Below are 15,682 nucleotides of genomic sequence, written 5' to 3'. Positions count from 1 at the left end.
GTTATTTTAATCATCCATTTTGTACTCGTGCAGAAAAACAAAAACTTTTATTATGATAGGAATAGAGCCGGAAATAGTCTACGCTGTAGAAGAAATCATGCTCCACCCAACCATTAATGAACCCGTCTGTACTCCATTCCCAATACCCTGATACCCCAGAGACCTTATACACAGTCAGTAGACCCCGCCCAACCTATATTTCAATGGCCATTGTAACCTCCGCCAAGTAATTCCCAAAGAACCCCTAATACAGACGTCCAGCGTCTTCCTACTATATTCGATCTAGGTAAACAGTGATATGAGAAAATTCCGACCAAAACTGCAACACCAATAGCCTTAGCAGGCCGTCTGTATCTCCACATTATCTTTAATAATTCATCACGCTTTGCAGCCCATTGTAATTCCTTAACTTGTTGCGCGAAATATCTCTGGCCATCTGAAAGGCTCTGTTTTGTGATCTGATCAGACCAACGAGCGGTTTTGAGGACGCTAGATGAAGATATTGATCTCCAGGAGGGTAAAGTTTCAGGTGGATGCTCCTCAAATAATTTGATCGTATTGGAAATGAGAGATTCGAGATCGAGAGGTTTAGGTAGTTTTGAAAGTATAGAATGTAACATTTCTGGTTCATCGGCGGGTGTCTCAAAAAGCTCTTCGGAACGTGAAAGAACAATTTGTGCAAACATATAGACAGAAAAGACAGTCTCTCGTGCCAATAAAACATCGAAAAGCCGGGCGATATCACCATATTCTTGTATATCATGCGCGTACATTGTAAGGGTGCCCGAGAGAGCAAAGAATGGTTGGGTTTGTGAGAGATGAGTGCGAAGTGCAGGAGAGACAGTATTTATGATGGATGGAATAAGGCGAAGTTGTGCGAGAGCTGGGGATAGAGTTGGAAGCATGAAATCGCGAATTCGAAGTGCAGAAAGCCGGGCAACTGAGGGGGTGCGAGTAGCAGATGGGAGAACAAGAAGGAGCACTTGGCAGATATCGTGGTAACCTTGGAAGTAGCAGAGATAAGGATTGCGACGTAGAACTTCGATGATGAGGTCAGATAATTCTTCCTTCCTATGGCCAATCTCTTTCGAGGTTTGATCTAGGTAATAATTAGCTTGTGCTATGCTGCTTCGTTGTGTTTCCATAACCATACCATTTGGATAGTATATGAAAGACCGATTGACATCCAGCGCAACCTGGTCCTCGTCCCCATGCTTTGGCAGTTCCTTCCAGCTAGTCAAATCGCCCTTTGTGTCGCCGAGTTCATTGTCACAACCGAGGAGTATAGGCCCTATTATTCATTGTCAGATTCGAATCGAAAGGTTTGTTCGGGAGCTTGAATATCTTACACGCTTGACGACGAACTTCATCTGAGACCAAGCCATCTTTCGATGTTGCCAATTCTCTAATCGTTTCCAAATCTCTCCATTTGCATGCCTCCAAGATCTTTACTTCCTTTTCAGTAGGCTCTCGTGGTTGCTTCACTTTGGTGGAATGTGAGGGGGAGCGGGACGAGGCTCTTGAGGAGCTTGCCGAGGACTTCTCTCTCTTAATGGGTTGCTCATTAGACTCCATATTGAGTGTGATGAAATTTGGAGAGTCGGATTATCATGATAGCCTATTTTAAAGTCGGAGAAAGAAATCCGACAAAGGGCCAATAAATCACTTGTAGTGAGGCTCGTAGAGTATCCCTTCCATTGTTAACCAGCTTGATAGCTTAGCGTAGAAATAGAGCAGAAGCGACCTTGATGGTTTCCCGTCTTCAGTCAGGGATTCTTTTCAATCCATGTCAAATAAAATATGACATATTCAATCAGCACATTTTGACGACAACCAAAATATATTATCGGGTTGAAAAGGGTATGAATTTTCTCGGAGAATATTTTATGTTTTCTATAGATAGATAAATGTCTGAAGTCTTACATTTTCTATGATATTTCGGGCCGAAAGAGGTCTATCAATCAGCCTTATTTTGTAAAGGCTAAATACAAATACAGAAGTCACGATCAAGGTCACATACCTACCTAGCGTCCAGGGCAAATATCAAAGATTGGACTGGTAAACTTACATTGATACGTCGATTGGTGCTGGCCACGGCATTTCCAATTCTCCAGTGGTGGATATAACTTTTAGACGATTCATCTGAGGAGCATGATCGGAGTACCAGCATTTGGAAGCAACCCCAAGTATCAATATTGTCCTTACCAGGTGGTCATGGATGAATAGGCTCGCTCGCTCACAGGCCAAACTTTCATGTCGTTCACCTACCTGGGTATCATTTTTGGACTATTAGTATTCTGAGGCAACTCCAACTATCAATACCAATATTCTCCTCCTTATCCTATGATCAAAGGTTTAAAACAAATAAAGTTCCCGAGGCTAATGATATAATCAATATCTGTCCATATCATTGATCAGTCCTCTCGAGATTCACATTCAATACCGAAGGTCATCGATCATTCATCATTCCAACTTTTACCCAATACCTTTTATCAAGTACCTTCAGATTAGGTTTGCATATACGAGGCGCGCCGTGTCTTCCTAATTCGGATAAAAATTAATTGACAATTAATCTTATTTGAATTGTCCCAATGGCATTTCCTTTGCAAACACAAGTCTTGGTTGACGGACAATGGGTTACCAGGACTGTCGATACCCATACACTGCTTCAACGCTACAATCGAATGGATGATAGGCCAATCGATCATACCATGGAAACGATACGTCCTCCGGTCCGTGGTGTTCTGACTCAAACAATCATTCCCAGCCCTCTTGTACATTGGATTCTGCCCATTAGACTTCGTGGTCAGGAGTACAATGATGTAGCATATATTGGAGTAAGTAAATGTAGCTTTCTTTTCTCACGCTGTCGTGCTGTATGTCAGTTATGTTGCTTTTGTTCATTGTTATTGGTTATTTTTTTACTTGTGAAGGAACTGGACTATCATCACTGAGATTCTGCAAGTGTTGGAGAGAATCATAAGATGACAATGGCCCAGAGCCCATCAGGAACTCTAAACACCTAATATACTCAAATTGTTAGACACATTCATGATATCCAATGTACTCATAGTATTGGTGGATTTTCATACAAATGCAAACGTTTGAGGCCTAACAGGTATTTGTAGTACCTTAGATACTTTCTATCTTGAGCATGTATGGAGAGATTAATAAGTCACTACGAATGCCGGCACCCGTTTCATTTATATGATGATACCCATCTTACTTCGAATGACCGCTAACAAAGTCAGGACACATTTGTCGAGATTCGACGATTGGGGGTGGGTCCGCATCTATTTGAAGTCATCCGAAAGGACGACTTCGGTTCCAAAATTCGCAATGCGAGTGTCCTGGGATCGCTCGAAGACTACGAAAAGGAGCAAGTGCGTGTCAAGGAGGAATGCGAAGACGTTGACATGATCAACTTTTCGGCATCGTCAGATAGCCCATCATCTCCCAAGATACTTTTACCACCTCAGATTCTAGTCTTACAACTCGAAGCGGACACATCTAGCGATTCAGTTTTTTTAACGCTACACCAATCCGGCGACGGATCGTGGAAGTTTATGTCTAGTAGGCGACGGTTATCCAAAGCGATGGATAAGCTCCAGCCTGGAACGCATTTATCTGTTGACCCCAGCTCAAGATATATGGTTATAGGTTGTTCTGAACAATGTTTCACAGTTCAGGCCTTGGAGTCAAGAACGGAGCTGAATCGTCAATATATCAATGGCGAGGAACTCCAGTATATCGAGTCTGAGAAGATCGTTCTCTGTAAAGGAGCAATTTTGAAATTGGAATTCCTTCATCCTCCAGCTGGATCAGAAGATGATATTATCCTGCTACTGATAGTAACGATGAATGGTAAGATAAGGATGCTCATATATTCATGGAGAGCTGGGGATCCTCTGTCAGCCATTAAATCACGAAATTCTAGAGGCAAAAAGGGCTATGCCTTGAGGGAGATCCCCCTATTGTTCATACCTTTACGCTTCCAAGCCGCGTTTGTCCTAGTGAACAAGGATTCTATGGTGGCTTACAAAGGCATTTTGGAAGGTGCACCTGAATGCATACCAATTGGATCCGGTTTAAGAATGCCCCTCGACCTCTATCAAGGCTCAGATGTACCCTTATGGACAGCCTGGGCAAAACCGACTCGTTTGCCCCACCATACAGCAGAACACGATGATGTATATCTCGCTCGAGAGGATGGATGGATCTGTCTATTGCAGGTGAATCACGACAGAGAAGATCTTGATCTTTCTATAACCGACGTTGGCGAGATGCAATGCAATATCGGGAAAGCTTTCGCTTGTGCAGACTACTCACTCGATCCGGATATTCACCGCCATGGTGATGTGCTTGTTTCTGGGGGCGACGCTAGTATCGGAGGGACTTATTTGGTCAGTATGAACATATGGTATCTCATTGCAACAGCGGGTTGAAGGAATTTGCCGGGAGCTTCACTGACCGTTATCATCATAGAATACGGCTCGAGCACAACCTAATGTTAAAAAAGACACACATAATTGGTCGCCAGCTATGGATCTTGTAGTAATTAGGAAAAATTTGAAATCTAACTTAGACATTAATACTAGAACCCAGAGCTTCGTTCCTTCGCCAGATTCGATATTTGTTTGCAGCGGAAAAGGAGCACTATCATCCATAACAGAATTGAGGTCTGGTATTGAAGCTATTCTTGGCGTGGATCTTGAGTTTCATTCTGCGGTTACGAAAGCATGGATTTTACCCTCAGAAGTATACTCAGGTTCAGCTGGTGGTGACGACTGGGTATTACTTTCGCTCGAGGATCGATCAGCTATTTTACAAATTTCTCTAGATCGGACGAATGCTGAAGAACTTGACCCAAGTCATATCCCATTAGATCTGATGAGCCGGACTATAGTGACCAGCGTCTCTGGAAATCGTGCAATACAGGTAACAGAACGATCCATTGTTGTTCTAGACTCGGGCAATTGGTATGTCTTCCAGCTTCTCATTTCATGAACTATACTCTGAACAATTATGTGGATGTGATTAAGCCGTCTGACCTTTTCTTTAGCACTACACTTAACAGCATGAATATGATGGGCTATCCTCAAGCCTTACCAATTTCAACCACATTCATTAATAATGCCATCATCTGCAATGAAAAGGTATTGTTTACCACACATTACGAGGAACAGCGTCTGCTTCGCATACTCGATACCGCCATTGATAATAGTACATCGCCACCTACCATAATCTATACCCCCAAGACAATTATTGAGTGGACCCCCGAAGTTGGAGAAGTAACGTGCATCGCGATGTGTCTGCATTCACAAGATCCTCAGGGGCTTATTATTACTGGAGAGAGAAAGGATGGGGAAATTTTCTTGATGTTCATTGGGCGGGGAAAATTTCACTTACGCGTACCTACCATCTACGAAGGGTGTAGCTATGACCTTCGAGCACTAGCCAGTATTCTTGTTATACCCTCGTCAACTCCCGACAACTTTACGTTACTCTGTGGAACACTCACCGGTTTAGTTATTTCTTTCGACATTGCTCAAACCGGACATGATTTCCATATCCGCGGGTCTTGTTGTGTCAGATTCGGAGGTAGTGTGGCGACGTTGACTCAAGCTGAACAATCGAACTGTTTGTTTGTGAATTGTGATGAGAAGATTTTCAAGATAGATCTAAGTACTTTAAGTACTGATGAAAAATCCCCAAGGAGGCAGACAACGAGAATGGCTATCAAAGCGGATCAAATTTGGCTGGTAGATGCACTAAATACTACCCTACAACAACCAAATATTAACTCCATATCACCGCTCGAATCTGAATCACTAGCTGATACTGATCTTCTTATGATATCATACAATCGGCTTCTACTTGCCAGAATGGGGATGAAACAAAAAACGGTACCTCGCCGCATCCCCATCAGAGGAACACCATATCGAGTCATCCATTCGGAGATTCGAAATGCGTTTGTCGTTGGCGCCTCTATAGACGGTCGAAGTACACTTTACTTTGTAGACCCCGAAACTGGCGAAGATTTATCTGACCCAAGGGTCAAGAAGAATGGGCCACAAACAAATTTTGTAGCAGGATTGGGCCGCTTTGATGAAAAAATCCTTTGCATTTATGAGTGGCTGTACTGTCATGGGACTTCCATTTGGAATTTTGTTGTCGTATGTACCAGTGGAGGCAGAGTTGTGATTATCTCAACTAACAGTGATGATATTACGGTGACCCATCCTGGTCGATCCAAGATATCATTTTGGCAAACAACTCAGTTCAAGAATTTTACTACTGTGTATTCAGTTGTTGGAGATTCTGAAGGCTTGTACTACTGTGCACAAAGCGGCAACGAAGTCAAACTATACTATAGCACGTTAAATAGGGCGGAAAGAAAGTTTAATGAAAACGTGGCAGAAGCCAAACTACTTTCGCCAGCTATTTCACTATCTTATGATTCTGGAAAGATATATGCTCTCACCAGGCATCATTCTCTACAAATTCTAGAGGTCATCAAAACTGATGGAACTGTTCATCTTCGTCATACGCATACCGATCAACTTCAACACGAATCTCTTCATCATATGATTGGCAGACCAAATCCTCTTGGAGAATCCGGTAGCAGTCAAATTGAGTTTGTCTCGGACAGGTCAAAATCTGTCATTGGTTTGTGGGCTAGTTCGGGCTTGAAAGTTGATACACTCGATACTGTATTTGAAGCACAACTACCGGCTTCAGTAATCCGATTTCGATCTGCGAATTGTCGTCCTGTATGGGATTCAAGTTGGAAGGTTCGTAAAGCTGGGGATTCTGTCGTGGATTCTACTCGTCTTCATGGTCTTGGTGCGATCTTCAATGATGAAATGAACTCAGAGACTTTGGGATTAGGAATTGATGGATCATTATACCATTTCACCACCCTTAATGTCCGAGCGTGGCAATTTCTCAAATATGTTGCCAATCTTGCAAGGAGTTCTGGTCTTGTTGGGGGACGACCATGGGATGTATCAGCCGACTTGGAACCAAAACAAAGTCCTGAAAATATGCAAGTTGATGGTGATATTCTGAAGAGGGTTTTAGAAAATGGCAAACTCGAAGCAATGTTTGGGATTGGGCATCGTCAAACTGACGAGAACAAGAGACAGTTTAAGCGATTTTGTATGCTACTTGAGAGTATGCATGAGGGAAAGTTGGAAACTAGTCATGACCCTAATGTCTATATAGAGCAGGCTTATGACGATTTACGAGTATTTTTGAGACCAGTCATTTAATAGTTTCATATGGCTCAATGGTATTTTAGATAGTATGAATCAAACGAACTATGTATTTCGATAATCCATGTAGTTTGACTCAAAATAAGAGACCACATCCCGTATAATATTTCCAGAGTTTTGTGATAGAGTATGAAGTAGGCGAGACGTGTCGGCATGATTGATTATGAATTGAGATGAAAAAAGATTCGAGCGCCCAAAATAAGATGAACATTATACAAAAGCTCACGACCCATATGATTCATATACCAAAACTACAATACCAAGAACTCGGCAATCTTATCCTGAAGAGTACAAAGGGAAAGATTCGGAAGAGACCCAGAGATATAAAATAAAGTGAAAGAATTCCAAGGAGGGGGGTAAACTCGTTTAGATCCCTGCCTAGTGTGAATTTGAACGCAAATCAGTCAAACCACTTAACGCACACTCATGATTAAAATGCCCCGCGCATACCTCAAAATCTTCAATCCCACTCGAAATAACATTCATACATTCACGCTATAGTGAATCCCGAAAGTTATTCAATTATCATCTTTTTTGGCACTCTTTCACTAGATTGTTAAATTAACATTCATTGAACAGCTGTCACTCATCTTTTTAAGGCTAGCTGATTTGTTTGGGATCGTCTTGAATTAAATCCTCGATCTAAATAACCTCGATTTTTGATTTCGCCACGTAATTCTCACCATAATAAGGCAACCTTCCCCAACTTTTCGTTCTTGAAATTGACGACAAAATCAAACACCAAAATGGCACCAAAGAAGAAGAACAATAAGAAGCAGAACGATGACTGGGAGGCGGAGTTAGGAGAGACCGTTGAACCTGTCAAGGCAACGGAGCCCGATGCCGACGCCGCAGAGGCTGATCCTGAGGAGGAATTTCCTGCAGGAGGTCTCATGGCTATGATGCGCAAGAAGCAAAAGAAAGGCAAAAAGGGAAAGCAGATGGAAGATTTCGTTGAGGGAGAGGACCCACCAGCCGCCGATGAACAACCCCAAGATGATTTCGCCGACAAAGCTCCCGTTGAAGCTTCAATAGACGATGAATTCGCCTTGCCAGAGAAAAAGGGAAAAGGAAAGAATGCGCAAGCTAAGCCTGCAAAGAATGACGATGCAGGAGATGATGATGTGGGTGCGGATGGAAAGATGCTCACGAAAGCGCAAAAAGAAAAGTTGAAGAAGGAGAGAGAAAAGCAGAGGAAAAAGGAACAAGTACGTGAATTTCTTGATTCAAGGTTCCTTTGATAGTTTTGCTAATTGTACAATTTGTAGGCAGCTTTGAAAAAGAAGACCACCCCAGGTGGAAAGGCTGCCGAGCCTGAGAAGCCAGTCGAGGAAGAGAAACCCGTCGAGGTCGCACCGACTCCCGCTCCAGGTGGGAAAGGCAAAAAGATTCCAGCTGCTCTTGCAAAGCTACAAAAACAGCAAGAGGAACTGAAGAAGCGAGAAGCTGAAAGGGCCGCTGCCATTGCAGCCGAGAAGGCTCGAATCGAAGAAGAGGAACGCCGAGAAGCCGAAGAGGAGAAGAAGCGTGAAGAGGCCAGAGCCTTGCGAAAACAAAAGGAGAAGGAGAAGATTGAACAACAAAAAAGAGAGGGTACCTATCTCACCAAGGCTCAACGAGAAGAGAAATTGCGAAATGAAATGAAACTAAAGCAAATGATCGATGCCGGTGTAAAGGTTGGAGGCGGAGAGGGTGGAGAAAAGAAAAAGGTTGTCTATGGCAACAAAAAGAAGGGTGTAAAGAAGAATCCCGCTGAAATCAAGGCGGATGAAGAGAGAGCCCTTGCCGAAGCCGCTGAACGCGCGAAGAAGGAAGCCGAGAGAATCGCCGCAGAGGCCGCAGCTAAAGCAGAAAAAGAAGCTGCCGAGCAAGCCGCTAAGCAAACTAAAGAGGACAGCGAGCTGGAAGACTGGGAGGCAGCTGCTGACGAAGAAGATGAGGATGTCAAGGAAAGCTGGGATGCGGATTCCGAGGAAGAAGGCGACAAGAAAGCTGCCTCTTCCTTGCCGGTTAGAAAGAAGGAGCAAGAAGATTCTGAATCTGAATCTGATTCAGAAGATGAAGATTCATCCGAAGATGAAGAAGCCACAGCGAGAGAATTGGCTGAACTCAAAAGAAAGAACGAAGCCGCTGAGAGAAAACGAAAGGCACACGAAGCAGCATTGGCGGCTAGATCAAAGGATAACTTGCGATCCCCCATTTGCTGTATTCTTGGACACGTCGATACTGGAAAGACCAAGCTCTTAGACAAGATTCGGCAAACTAACGTGCAGGAAGGAGAAGCTGGAGGTATTACGCAACAAATTGGTGCGACTTACTTCCCAGTTGAGGCTATCAGGAAGAAGATTGCAGTAGTGAACAGAGATGAGAGCTTCGACCTCAAGGTTCCTGGTCTCTTGGTGATCGATACACCTGGTCACGAGTCTTTCTCGAATTTACGTTCTCGTGGTTCATCACTTTGTAACATTGCCATTCTTGTCGTCGATATTATGCACGGTCTTGAGCCTCAGACTTTGGAATCGATGAAACTTCTTCGGGATAGAAAGACACCTTTCATTGTTGCCCTCAACAAAATCGATCGTCTCTATGGCTGGAAGAAGGTTGATAACAACGGATTCCAAGAGAGTTTGGCTCTTCAAAACAAGGGTGTACAAAACGAATTCGCAAAGCGTCTCGCAGATACAAAGGTTGCTTTTGCCGAACAAGGATTTAACGCTGAAGTTTTCTACGAGAACAAATCTATGGCCAAGAATGTTTCCTTGGTTCCTACGTCAGCTCACACTGGTGAGGGTATTCCAGATATGCTTAAGCTGATTCTTCAACTCACCCAAGAGCGTATGGTCGGTGCTTTGATGTACCTTTCAGAAGTTCAATGTACTGTGCTCGAGGTCAAGGCTATCGAAGGTTTCGGTATGACTATTGATGTCATTCTATCCAACGGCATCCTTCGAGAGGGTGATCGTATTGTAGTATGTGGTGTAGATGGAGCCATTACCACAAATATTCGAGCACTCTTAACACCAGCCGAGATGAAAGAACTTCGTCTTAAATCCCAATATGTCCACAACAAGGAGGTCAAGGCCGCCCTCGGTGTCAAGATTTCTGCACCCGGTCTCGAAGGCGCTATTGCAGGTTCGAGATTGATGGTTGTTGGTCCTGACGATGACGAGTCGGATGTCGAGGCTGAGGTTGAGTCCGATCTTGGTGCACTCTTTAGCCGAGTTGAGAAATCTGGACGTGGTGTCACCGTTCAAGCATCAACTCTTGGATCTTTGGAGGCTCTTCTAGATTTCTTGAAGGTATCCAAGATTCCTGTTGCCAATGTCGGCATTGGTCCAGTCTTCAGGAGAGATGTAATGAATTGTGGTACCATGCTTGAGAAGCAAAAGGAATACGCGGTCATGTTATGTTTCGATGTTAAGATTGATAAGGAGGCTCAACAATACGCCGATGATCAAGGCATCAAGATCTTTACTGCAGATATTATCTATCATCTTTTCGACTCCTTCACCAAGCACATGCAGGTTATTGCCGAGGCAAAGAAGGAAGCTTCTAAACTTTTGGCCGTCTTCCCCTGCGTTCTTAAACCAGTAGCTGTCTTCAATAAAACCGGCCCTATTGTTATCGGTGTTGATGTTGTTGAAGGAAACCTCAGATTGCACACCCCTATAGCCGCTGTCAAACAAAACTCGGTCACTGGTAGCAAAGAGATCGTGGGTATTGGAAGAGTCACATCCATTGAACGTGATCACAAGCAACTTGAAAAGTGCAAAAGAGGAGAACCTTCCGTTGCTATCAAAATCGAAATGGGCAGTTCACAACCGACATATGGTAGACACTTGGAGGAATCTGATACATTGTACTCATTGATTAGCAGAAAGAGCATCGATACTCTGAAGGAGTTCTACAGAGATGAAGTCAAGAAGGACGAGTGGGCACTCATTCTGAAGTTGAAGCCACTTTTCGATATCTCTTGAGTGGATTAATGGTAGATGGTAAAAAGGATATCTGTATGTATTATGCATGAGCCATTTAAACTTTGCCCCTCAATGTACATGCTTTACTTAAAAGTCAAATGATTATACCCCCTCTTTGTTCATTTTGCAACAGTGATACATTTACGAGATACCATATATGTTTCTTAAAACCGAGGAGCAATGAGGTCGCCAAAAAGGAATAGGATGAGGAGACTAATGTTTTGATTTGTGATGAATGGTTGTAATGAACATTCGGATTTCATATACCTATTCTTCTTGACTTCCTCCGATATTCTAATGTAGATTCGATAATTACCTAGGTACTTGTAAGTGCTTTATTAGTTTTAGATGTTTATATTTTTATTTGAATTTTGGAATAGATGGTTTAAGGCTGTCTAGATTGGATAGTTTGTTAATAGTGTAGGATTCGAGGGCTTCGAGGAGTGGAATCAGTATATTATGTATCAGCAAACTTAAAAGCTTCCTAGGTAGGCCATCTCTTGGTATTCTTTATATGGATCAATGATATAAGTCAACAGTAAAGGAGTTTGCAGGTATGATGGATGAGATCCTTGGGAATCTGAGATTTTGTATGTAGGTAATGAGAAAAGGGGGGAGCGAACATGAGATGAGGAATGGGAAGCCAAACGAGTTTTAGAGATGTATGTCAAGGAATTGGAGGAGTTGAGATATGGTATATGGTGTATGGTTTGGATGCATATACTGCTCGATTCCGGATATTGGATGACAACCGTCTTGATATGTACTAAGTGAGGCTATATCCTCAACGACTGAACAAATGAGGATCAATAAATACACGTTCGAGGCCTATGTGTGCCCTTGGGTGAAGTGATAGAATGGTTCTTTGATATGTAACTTTGGTTATTTGTAGTTGTCTGCCTGGCCGGCCTCCAGAACTTGGAGAGTTTCTCAGCCCCATATTAAGAAACACTAGCAAGGTATGAATCCACTAATCCAGTTTGAGAACTGATAGTCTTACCGCCTTATGGCAGAATTTAATTTTTGGTCAAGTTTTTAGACTGAGCTCTTCAAATATTACAATTTCTGCAACTATCAAGCTATAATTCGAAATGGGTAGCAAAAGGAAGCGTTCAGCTCAAGATGCTGCAGTTGCAGCTCCTGCTGCCAAAAAGCAACAAAAAACCTCCAAGGCAACGACCAAGAAGCCCACAGAAACTCCTGCTCCTCTCGATACATCACCATTTGTCAACAACCCAAGAGGGGACGATTTGAAGCGTGAAGTCAATCTTTATGATATGCTTAGTAGTGAGGATGATTCGAAACGACTTGATGCCGCCAATGCGATTGTGTCCGGATTGTTAGGCGGAGATGGAGTCGAAGAATCAACATTACAAAAGCACCTGGAGAGAAGATTGTTTCGGGGACTCGCGAGTGGCAGGAAGGGTGCGCGATTGGGCTTCAGCATTGTACTTTCGGAACTCTTGGCCCAGCTTTTCGGTTCGGCGAATTTGAGTGCGACAAAATATCCTGGATTGACCTTCGATAACGTCTTCGAATTTTTGATCCTTAAAACGAAGCCCGAGGGCGACCTTAGCGGACAGGAACAGAAAGATCATGCTCTTGGATTATTGTTTGGGCTGCAATGCTTTGTCAGGTCTAAGATACTCTTTTCAATCGACGGGAAATGGGAATTGATTCTGGACAAGCTATTGGACTTATCCAGCAAAAAGTCCTGGACTCGGGAGGAATGCGGTTGGGTAATCATGGAAGCTTTAGAGCAGATGAACCAAGATCAGGCGGAATCTACTTTGAAGAAATTGTGCGATGTTGGATTGGGACTCTCACCAGAAGGTGTGGGTATCTGGCTCAGAGCAAGGGACAAGTTTCCAAAAATGAAGTTTCCAAGCAATCCTTGGGGACAGAGTGGTAACCCATTGGAGCATCTCAACTCCCTTGCAAAAGCACTCAAGGAAAGTTCTTCCAGCGAGGACACTTCGAGTAAAGGACAACAAGCCAAGCAAACTGGAACATGGAATGCAAAGCTACATTTTGTTTGGGACATTGTCTTGAGTCAATATGTTAAAGCAGCTAATAGCAAAGCCAAGAACATCATGTCCGAATTCGATAAATTTTGGAAAGTTACTGTTGATGGTACGTTGTTTATATTCTATATCTTGACCCATTATTGACTATTCTTTAGAAAATCTATTCTCTGCATCGGCATCAAGAGAGCGTAAATTTTGGGGCTTCTTGGTCTTTCAACGAATGATTCAAAGCCATATTTCGTGTACAACACTAATCACTAGTATTTTCAGTCACAACCTCGTCCGCTGCCTCATCAATCACGTTCAGGAAAAAGATCGTTTCCTAAACCGGGCCGCCGACAAGTCGCTAAAGGTTCTTACACACGCAGTGGAGGAGAATCCTGAAGCATTGGTTGTTGTCCTTCAAGGATTGATTGACGGTAACGGTGCATACAGTTTCGACCGGGTCACAAAGACAAAAACGATCGAAAAATTGCTAAGCATGGTTGATGACACAAATGGCGAGGCCGTTCTCGATGTTCTCACCTCTCCTGTTTTGGCAGTACCAAGCTCGGAAACCAATGACGCCGAAAAACGTCGACAAATGTTCGGAGACTATGTCTTAACCGCAATTCGACATGTTGATATCACAGAAGCATCAGAAAACTCAAGTTGGATCAAAACCGCTGCGTTACCTCAGCTTGCCTCACTGGCATACTCGAACAACTCAGAAGCCAAACCTCCCATTTCAGAAGGAACCCAAACATTAATCAGAAACCGATTGACATCGGCATTTACTCATCTTTTATCTAATATGGATGGCTATCATTACCCCTGCGATTTAGTTATTTCCTGCACACCTGATGCGGTCGCCATGGACGGACTCATCACTGGTGCTAAAGATGCTGCATTCACTACCTTACAGAAACTCATGAAGAAAGCAAAGAAAGGAGGAAAGGATAAGGCAACTTTCCAAACCCTGTCATTGTTATATGCTTTAGTAATCTTTCAGTTGTACAACGGAGATGTTGAAGCTGTGTCGATTCTGGATGAGTTGAAGTTATGTTACGACAACCTGATCAAACACAAATCAACAGAGGATTCGGAAGTTGAACCTTTCGAGGTTCTCGTGGAGCTCTTACTGTCTTTCCTTTCTAGACCATCCGCTCTTCTCCGAAAAGTCACTCAACATGTCTTTACTGCTTTCATGAGTGAGATGACTGAAGGTGGATTAAAACTCATGACAGACGTGCTAGAAACTAGCGAAAACATGAGAGGACAGCAGGAAATGTTTGATGAGAATCCAGAAGATGAAGATGCGATGGATGTCGATGAAGAAGATGACGAAATGGACTCGGATGTCGAAGTTGTTGACATGAACGGCGAGGAGGGTCACTTGAATGCACATCTTGCAGAGGAAGAGGAAGAGAGCGACGAAGAAGAGAATGAAGAAGAATCCGAAGACGATGAAGATGAGGGAGACGACGAGGCTAACAAAGAGCTCAACGACGCTCTAGCAAAGATTCTCGGCACCTCAGCATTAGACCAAAATGACGAAGACGAGGATGGCGATAGCGACTCCGATATGACTGATTCAGGGATGGACGCTCTAACTCCAAAATTAGAGGAGGTTCTTGGAAGAATGCAAAAGAAGGGACCAAGTAAGAAACAAGAACAAAAGGACGCCAAGGAAAACATGGTCAACTTCAAAAGCAGAGTTTTGGATCTTCTTGATATATATGCCAAGAAGCAAGCGTCTGATCCCTTAGCTGCAGAAATTCTATTACCTTTGTTACGATTGATTCGTACTACCAAAGCCAAACATTTGAGTGACAAGGCATTCTCAATAGTTCAAGCTTTTGCAAAGTCCAAATCGAAGGCATCGTCTTCGGAAGCCGAGGTAGAGATTAACGTCAAGGCACAGATCGCATTGATCAAGGGTATCCACGAAGAAGTACTCAAGGACCAGTCTAAGGTCTTCGCCAAAGCTGCCAGTACAGCCAGTTTGTCTTTGGCCTCTGGTATATATAGAGCGGACAAGAGTCAATTTGAGAAGATTGGAAAGGTTTACTTGCACACGATGACAAAGTGCGATGTCGAAGGTGTGAAGATTCAGGCTAGTTTTGTAAGTGATTGGGTTAATTGGTGGCAAAGTCATATTGCTCAAGCTGCGGCAGGGGGTGCTGCGAAGGAGGAGTAGAGGTAGACTGGGGAAATCTGAGTGTACATGTAAAGATACCAACGAACCAAAAGTTTTAGCAGTTATGAAACGAGATACAAGGGCTGTTATTTGAGTTTTCAACTGGGAAGTCCTTTCCGGTGAGCATGAAGTTTGGTGCCTTTAGGGCTTTTGATTCATTTGCACTAATGTTTAGGGTTTAGAGAAACACATTTAAGTAGAAGTTTGTTTCTGTGAAAACAT

The 15,682-nt window shown here is 43.2% G+C and overlaps 4 protein-coding genes across 4 annotated transcripts; 3 read left to right on the top strand and 1 right to left on the bottom strand.

Annotated features, from left to right (window-relative positions):
- Positions 1–200: 200 nt before the first annotated feature.
- Positions 201–1,575, bottom strand: Bfra_004677 (putative gtpase-activating protein gyp10 protein; the record flags this gene model as incomplete). Its single annotated transcript, XM_037335076.1, has 3 exons — positions 201–1,099; positions 1,154–1,291; positions 1,350–1,575. 3 exons carry the CDS (start codon positions 1,573–1,575, stop codon positions 201–203), a joined length of 1,263 nt encoding a protein of 420 aa, XP_037193610.1.
- Positions 1,576–2,591: 1,016 nt separating this feature from the next.
- Bfra_004676 (putative thermotolerance protein) lies at positions 2,592–7,274 on the top strand (the record flags this gene model as incomplete). The annotated part of the gene is made up of 4 exons (XM_037335075.1): positions 2,592–2,837; positions 3,252–4,403; positions 4,486–4,979; positions 5,063–7,274. 4 exons carry the CDS (start codon positions 2,592–2,594, stop codon positions 7,272–7,274), a joined length of 4,104 nt encoding a protein of 1,367 aa, XP_037193609.1.
- A 749-nt stretch (positions 7,275–8,023) lies between these two features.
- Positions 8,024–11,254, top strand: Bfra_004675 (putative eukaryotic translation initiation factor 5b protein; the record flags this gene model as incomplete). Its single annotated transcript, XM_037335074.1, has 2 exons — positions 8,024–8,485; positions 8,546–11,254. The coding sequence occupies 2 exons, from the start codon at positions 8,024–8,026 to the stop codon at positions 11,252–11,254; spliced, it is 3,171 nt and encodes a 1,056-aa protein (XP_037193608.1).
- A 1,091-nt stretch (positions 11,255–12,345) lies between these two features.
- Positions 12,346–15,460, top strand: Bfra_004674 (putative dna polymerase v family protein; the record flags this gene model as incomplete). Its single annotated transcript, XM_037335073.1, has 2 exons — positions 12,346–13,387; positions 13,437–15,460. The coding sequence occupies 2 exons, from the start codon at positions 12,346–12,348 to the stop codon at positions 15,458–15,460; spliced, it is 3,066 nt and encodes a 1,021-aa protein (XP_037193607.1).
- Between the last annotated feature and the right edge of the window lie 222 nt (positions 15,461–15,682).

Source organism: Botrytis fragariae, assembly GCF_013461495.1.
Source record: "Botrytis fragariae strain BVB16 chromosome Unknown tig00000050, whole genome shotgun sequence".
Taxonomy (NCBI): Eukaryota; Fungi; Ascomycota; class Leotiomycetes; order Helotiales; family Sclerotiniaceae; genus Botrytis; species Botrytis fragariae.
The sequence above is the reverse complement of the archived record's forward strand: the minus strand, read 5'-3'. Positions and strand labels throughout refer to the sequence as shown.